The sequence below is a fragment of the Trachymyrmex cornetzi genome, unplaced genomic scaffold, assembly GCF_001594075.2.
Source record: "Trachymyrmex cornetzi isolate Tcor2-1 unplaced genomic scaffold, Tcor1.1 scaffold6, whole genome shotgun sequence".
In the NCBI taxonomy this organism is placed as follows: Eukaryota; Metazoa; Arthropoda; class Insecta; order Hymenoptera; family Formicidae; genus Trachymyrmex; species Trachymyrmex cornetzi.
Window position 1 is genome coordinate 10,792 of NW_017299914.1, and position 7,930 is coordinate 18,721.

Here is a 7,930-nt window from a genome sequence, read left to right on the forward strand (position 1 = left end):
ATATTATAATATCAATCCAAAGTGGAGTTATGAACCTATGTTGACATGTGATAACTTTTTACAAAAGTAAACAAGTAGTGACATCATAATCTGAGTATAAAATACTCAGCTCACTTCAAATTCAGTTTCACTTGTGTATACTGAAAAATAGCTATATAGTCTATTGGAGATGGGTAATTATGCGCATTTTAAACCGCCTGCGCACAGTTACCCACCACGATCTGACTCTATATGAAATACGATTACTTCAATACTAGTTAACCAAACTTAATAAATAACGGACTCCAAAACTTGACGAACATTCTTCCTACATGGATTTCGTGATAATTTTCACAGAGAGGTGAGTGTTTTAACAGAGAGACGACTTTTCTGTCTTGATTACGATTTTATAAGAAACGTTTTTTTTTGCTTTCTATCTTTAGAACTACGGTGATCTTTTTCAAACGATCTTCCAATCGCTTGATGGGTTCTGTCGTCCCTCTGAAAAAATACTTCTTTTATTACTTCATTTATTATTATGTTAACAATCATCGACATACCTGAGTTTGCGAATTTTTACTGTTTTTCGATTAATTTATTTTTTGTATTACGCTCACATCTGAGGAGGGCTCAAATAGAGAGCCGAAACTAGTAATGTTTTCGACGAGATCAAATTATTGTACTTAAAATATATATATGTTTAAATTACTTTTATAATCTTTGTTTCATTATTGATTATTTTTAATTTTATATACATCTATTGAATGATCTATTGAACTTCTTCACAATTTGACTCTTGAAGGCCTTATTCTTCGTTTTTTGTATTTTAAAATTAATGATATTTTATAGAATTATATAGACATAAATGGAGATGCATAAAATCTCAAAACTTTTTACGATGTGCGAATAAGTTTCACAGCGCGAATTAAAAATGGCACAAATGCAGTTACGGGAAAGAGTAAATTTTTATTTTTAATTTGCTTTTTGATGAGCGTTCTATGATTTTTCTTTTCACTGAGTTATTCAACATTGAAGCAAAAAGCGCCGTAGAATTTTGCAAAATCGTAAAAAGTTTTTAAATAAAATTAATACATTTCCACTTATGTCTGTGTAATACATCATAAAATATCAATGAGATCTTTTTATAGTATCGATTTAAAAAATAGAGATTTCAAGCTATTAAATGTTTTTTTAGACATTTTGCTATGACGATTTTTGACAAAGTTACGCTATCTTGAAGTTCGCCTCTTTTTAAGAGATAAAATAGGTAAACTTTTAATTTTGTTAAGTGTAGTTATATTTTTCATCTAAATTCGTTTCTACTTTATGATAAACTGTTATAACTTTCGTAATTTTTTTTACAGTTTTTACTTGCTGTACAAATTTTCTTGATATAATCGCCAAATGGGAAGGGATTGCTAAATGTATCCACTGCGTTTAATCGATCTTATCGATCTTTCATTTTGTTTTTTACTCTGGCCGCAACATTACTGAGGGCGTTCGCGGACGACGAAATTTTTCTCCGCCGCCAACTCCCGTAAGAATGTCGGTCTTTAATAGTATCTCGTCGGTGACTGTACTTTGATCGGTGTCGAAGCGGGCTGACAAGCTGACATGGTTTATTGCACAATGAATTGTTTAAGTTTAACGTTGATGATTTTTATATTTTCTTTACACAAGAAAAGTTGGTGCGATCTACCCTTGATTTAAATGCGTGATTGAGATGACTAACATACGCGGACTTCGATTCTCATTAGGGTTCTGGTTTGACGTTTTGCTTCGTGTCTTTCTGGCAGTGCTATTCGTGTAAGTTGACATTTTATGAACGTGCAGTTAAACAATCAATAATAATGTTGCAGTTAATAATGTTATTAAACTTAATATTCTCAATTATTAATAATTAGCATTAGTTATGGTCAACACTCTATTAAAATCTTTAGTAATTAATATTTGTAATAATAATTAACATAGACATTAGGAATTTTACCAATATAATATTTTATTTCAAAAACAAGTTTTATGGATCTTATTAATAACTTTTACTATAATTTTTAAGAAATAATTTTTTTTTAGATAGTTGTAATATAAATTTTACATTTACTTTTAATATTTTATTAATATGTCAGGAATAATTCTCTATTTTTTCTAATTAATATTAATTAATAATAATTAAGAATGAAAGGAATTGTGTTTATATTACATCTTTACACAAATTTTATAACTCTCTTATTGATAAATATATTAATATAATTTGTAATAAAAACAGTTATTTTTTTTAAATATAGAAATATAATATTTTTAATACTGTTTATTATTGTGTCTAAACAACAATCGTATGTTTTTTTGTTATCGTAAATATGATTGTTATTCATTAAGTACAATGCTAAATTTGATGATTTTCAGGGAGCTGGAAAAAGCAGAACCATTTACAAGAAAAATTCACGAAGACGAGCTGTGGTTATATAGAAATCCAAGAACAGACTCGTTTGTTCCAACTACAGTATTATGGGTAGATATTGTCTTTTTCTTATATGTATACTTCTCTTTAAATTATATATATATATATATATATATATTTATTTATTTATTTAAAAAGATTTTAATAAATATGATTAACAATAAAGTAAGTAAAAATTTTAATAAGTAAATGTTATCTTGCAACTAATTTATGTGGAATATTTTTTTCAGCCTCTTGTATTTATGATGCCGATCGTTGTTATTTGCTTTTTTTTTATAATGCACAAAGATAAAGTCGATTTTCAGCAGTCAGTATTATCTGTAACGTTAGCCCTAGGATTTAACGGTCTTATTACAGACATTTTAAAACTTATAGTGGGTATGTTATTATCAAAAAATTTATACGTAACAGATGCATTAAAACAATAAAAAATATTTACAGTTTTAATAGTATTATCTATATAATCAGTGATGTTATATTGTTTTTTGCCATCATACTCATCATACTTTTAGGTCGCCCAAGGCCAGACTTTTTCTGGCGATGTTTTCCGGATGGACAAATGAATCCGGGATTTAAATGCACTGGAGATCCAGTTGTTATTAGAGATGGAAAGAAGTCATTCCCAAGCGGACATTCCTCATGTATGTCCAAATGTTGCAGCAGATACAGATATTTCTTACATGTGGATAAATCTATATTTCTATATATCTATAATTTTACTTGTATAAATGTATTACTTTTTATTTGATACACTGAGAAAAAAATTGTTTATTTGACTAAATTAATTTAACTGCTTTTATTTCTTTTGTTGGAGAATGAATATATTTAAGTAAAAAATGTAACACATGTATAACTTAAATATATAGATTCTTTATCGAAAAAAATAAAGATGAAATAAATTATTTTAGTCAAATAAACAATTTTTTTTCAGTGTAAAAAACATTCAAAAATAAAATAACAATTCTAATTATTAGTATAAATTATTTATAAAATATATACTATGCTCATAGAAGTAATTTTTGTTCTAGTTGCGTTCGCCAGTTTCGGCTTCATCGCCTTGTATTTAGCTGGAAAATTACATACATTCAGTCTGGCGGGAAAAGGACAATCATGGAAACTGTGCACATTCTTTTTGCCATTTTGCATCGCCCTTACTATCGCATTAAGCAGAACGTGCGACTATCACCATCACTGGCAAGGTAATTTTTAAAATCTTATTGTTGAAATAACATGATTCCATTACAATTTTACATTATAATGACACAGAATTTGTTTCAGACGTGGTGATAGGATCAGTAATAGGCTACTGCTTAACATATGTCTGTTACAGACATTATTATCCTCCATTAGATTCGCCATATTGCGATAAACCGTACGTCGCGCTTACATTACAAGTTCAGTCAGACACTGTCAGATCTAATAAGAACGAGCAAATTAAATGGATATAAAAACATCAGGAATATTACTGCGCCATATATATTAGGTGTTCAACTTAATTCCTGTCGCTTGCTTAATTTAAAACAATGTTCCATACCTTTAAAAAATTTTAAAAAAAATTTTTTGTGATGTAATATGCTAAAAAGTTTGACACACTTTTTAGCATGTTACATTAAACAAATTTTTTTTTAGATTTTTTAAAGGTGTGGAACATTGTTTTAAATTAAGCGAGCGGCAGGAATTAAGTTCAACACCTAATATTTTCAACAGTACTTAATACTTTTGTTAAAACCTTTGAGATCTATATATTTTGTGTATTAGTATATACATCTAAAAATAAATATATGTCTGTACAGAGACAAATTCAGCTATATTAGAATTTATATATGTGTGCGTGTGTGCGCGCGCGCGCGCGTGTGTGTAAGATTTGTTTGTATAGTTACATTATTTATGCTGTGTGTTTTGTTTTATTTTCTTCTGTTTATCTTTTTTATTATTATTATTATTATTATTATTATTAAGAAGATTTGTGATACGATTACTAATTGATTAAAATTTTGTGGGATTAATTCAAATTTCCAGCTGATCAAAGAGCTTAAGTTATAATAACGTGATATTTTTAGTATATTTTAAATTAATCTTGGTCCTAAGACCTAAATTATATCAATAAAATTGTTCTTTTAAAATGTTTTTTTTAATTACTATTACAAATACAGAGTAAAAATTACACTATATTGGGTTTATTATACCCCGTCTTTGTAATATTGTTAAGAATATACAACTACTTCACTTTACATATAAAAGATACACATACAACGCAAAGGAAACATTGTCGAAATAATCATGTTAAAAATAGAAAATATGTAGGATTTATTTCTAAATGCTTATGTTTATATAAGGAATAAATAATTATATTACGTAATTATTTAACATTTTATTTTTGTATAATTTTATTTTGTATTTCATCTTGAAAAAAATTCGTATGTATATGATAAATTATAAATTAATAAAAACTAATAAGTTTTTTTATAGACTCCTTTAATTAAAACAATGAAACCATAAAAAATATATTACAGGCAATAGGAGTCGACGCTGGTTATCACACAATTAGCGCAATTTTTCTTAATACTAAAAATATAAACCTTAACTTTGAACGTTTCCACTCATGGTTTGAGTCTTCATCAGCAATCTTTCCCCCTGGCGCAACGATTGGAGTATTGCATGACAAAATGATATCTCCAACGTTTTTCATCTCAAAAATTGAACCGTTTAACTGTTGTGAGGTAAGTCGCATACTCACAAAGTTACAAAGCTGAGTGACAATGAGAAATCAAGCTAAAATTATATGAAAGATTAGATTATTGTATGTACAATTTGAAAATTAATAATTACCTCACCTCACACAGTCGACGTTTTTACATTAACAATGAATCTCTCTTATGCAACATTTTGTAACTTGTTAATATATTATAAATTATCGTCAAATTTTTAAAAAATAACTGCGAGAACAATATGTGTCTTGTCACTTCTACAGTGGGTTAAATAATGATTGCTAAACAAGTAACATAGCGGTCAATTTGAAGACAAACAAGTTTCTGACATATTATATTACGAACAAGCCTTAAAGTTTATTGAGGATTTCAATGTACGCATGATTTAAACTAATGGTATCATGTTGTAAATTCAGCCCATTGGTCTGTCGATTAATATGCATCATCTCTGATATTAACCTTTTGTTGTAATAATTTTCTACATCCAAAATCTCTACGTTTTGCCAATCAAAGTCATGATCGTTCTGCAACCTATGTAACTATAATAGTATAATTAATAGCCTATTTTCTCTCAAACAAAAGAAGAACTTTGTTATCAAGAAATTACAAAAAGCAACACGATTAACTAAGCAATTTTTAAAGGACAATAGTAATATTATATTCACTATAGCTAACAAAGGCAACTTAACGGTAGCACTAGACAAAAATATGTATATTGAAAAGGAAAAACAATGCTTGATGATAAAGACACGTACATGAAAATTATCAAGGATCCTACGAGTAAAATTAACAATAACTTGAGGCAATTTCTGGCAGGATGGAAAAAACAAAATTGCATTTCGGAATCAACGTACAAACAACTTTATTGTAGTGATAGTAACATTCCTAGGGCTTATGCATTGCCAAAAGTGCATAAACTAAATTGCCCATTTAGAATCATCATATCCTCTTTGGATAGTACATTATATAATTTGGCAGCGTTTTTATATAGTTTAATTGTCAAAAGCATTTCTAAAGCGGCTAGTAACATCGAGAACAGTTTTGAATTAGTTCAAAAATTAAAAAACATTAAAATTGATCATGGTTTTAGTTTGGTGTCGCTAGATGTAATATCACTCTATATGTACTAACATTCCAACGGGTTTAGCAATAGATGCTCTTTCCAATAGATGGGATTGTGATGATTTGCAAGAATTGTAATTTACCGAAAAATGAATTTATCAAAGCTGTTCGCCTAGTGTTGAATTCAACTTTTTTCACTTTTGACAATCAATTTTACAAACAGACTTTTGGAACGCCTATGGGCTCACCGCTTTCTCCGATTGTTGCTAATTTAGTTATGATAGATTTTTAGTTAGAGAATTGGGTGTTGAGCAATATTCAATATCATATACCATTTTATTATAGATACGTAGACGATATCGTTTTTTGTTTACCAAATTCTAAAATGGACTCTATTCTTGATAAATTCAACTCATTCCATCCAAGGTTACAATTTACCTTGAAAGTGAGTGGTAATTCTATCAATTTTTTGGATACAACTATAATTTTAAAAAATAACTCATTAATATTTGATTGGTATCAAAAACCAACGTTTTCGGGAAGATTTTTGAATTTTTTGTCTCAGCATCCAATCTCGCAAAAGAAGGGCATAATATTTAATTTGGTAGATACAGTTTTTTATATCTTACATCCACAATTTCGCAAAAAGAATCTTGAATTTGTTGTTAACCCTTACCGTATTAATATGGGTAATTAGTGACCGAGCGATTTTTGTTCGTGCAAGTTTCTCGCAAGCTCGGTCAACCCGGCGTTTGTTATTGCCGCGTAAAAACAGTTTGTGATGGAGGGGATCTGTGCGCGGTGGTGCGACCCCGGCCGTCAATCTGCCTATTACTACGTTTACACGGCACGCTTTATGGTCGCAGCACTCACACTTGAGTTTCGATCTGGCAGCGCTGGGGTGCGGACGTGCGTCTTCAGTCTCCGTGTTGTTTGACCGTGTAGCGAGTGTATTTTGCCTGCGAGCATCTATTGTGCGCCTTGTTCTAGTCATTTGAACGTTTTTCGTTCCGGACCTTTGAATATAAACTTTGTGCGCCACTGTAAAACACAGTGTAAAAGACACGACTCAATTTGAGGCATTATGCCTCAGCCCCCCGGGGTGGGGGACGATGGCCGCGGTGGCGTTTCGGGCGCATCTTTCTCTCTTAATCCCCCGACTCTTATTCTAAATCCTTATTCACCCTCTGATTCTAACATATCTTCTCCCCCTAATTCTCCCCATAGCGAACAGGCCTCTCAAAACCTACTAGAAGACATTTACAAGGAGGCTGGCTTGACAATGTCGAGCCACCCTCGAGATGAGGCGACCGCGTTAGAGCGCAGCATCATCAACGCAGGTAATGAGTGTCCAGTGGGCCCGGACGGGGCGACTTCCATCACCTCTGGGCCTTCCATGGATTCGTCCCTCATGGACATCGACGAGGAACAAAGGCAAGCTAAAAAACGGGCATTGCCGGGGCTCGCAGAGGAGAATTCTCAAAACAAGCACGCTCCTCCCGCCAAAAAAGGTGCATGCGCGAGAGCAAGTAACCCTGATTCGCCGTCCAGTATTCGGGCGGATTCCCATGAAAATTCAGTCAACGAGAACTCGACCAATAAAATAACGGCGCGATACAGCCAGCGCGACATATGCCAGGGCCTCATAACTGCTGGTACCACCGTTAGTGGTGCCCTCACCTTATGTCACCCGGAAATATGGAACTAATATTCAATATGGCTG

The 7,930-nt window shown here is 31.3% G+C and overlaps 1 protein-coding gene across 1 annotated transcript; it reads left to right on the plus strand.

Moving 5' to 3' along the window:
* Positions 1 to 1,536: 1,536 nt before the first annotated feature.
* On the plus strand, positions 1,537 to 3,923 carry LOC108766505 (phospholipid phosphatase 5). The gene is made up of 6 exons (XM_018515837.1): positions 1,537 to 1,785; positions 2,383 to 2,488; positions 2,668 to 2,815; positions 2,950 to 3,078; positions 3,466 to 3,636; positions 3,716 to 3,923. The coding sequence occupies exons 1-6, from the start codon at positions 1,703 to 1,705 to the stop codon at positions 3,883 to 3,885; spliced, it is 807 nt and encodes a 268-aa protein (XP_018371339.1). The 5' UTR covers positions 1,537 to 1,702; the 3' UTR covers positions 3,886 to 3,923.
* The last annotated feature ends 4,007 nt before the right edge of the window (positions 3,924 to 7,930 follow it).

Excerpts from the sequence above, each read along its gene's own strand:
- LOC108766505 (XM_018515837.1), top strand. The coding sequence starts at position 1,703 with ATGACTAACATACGCGGACTTCGATTCTCATTAGGGTTCTGGTTTGAC. Across the intron at positions 1,786-2,382 it reads TTTCTGGCAGTGCTATTCGT|GGAGCTGGAAAAAGCAGAAC; the intron begins GTAAGTTGACAT and ends GATGATTTTCAG. Across the intron at positions 3,079-3,465 it reads CCCAAGCGGACATTCCTCAT|TTGCGTTCGCCAGTTTCGGC; the intron begins GTATGTCCAAAT and ends TTTTTGTTCTAG.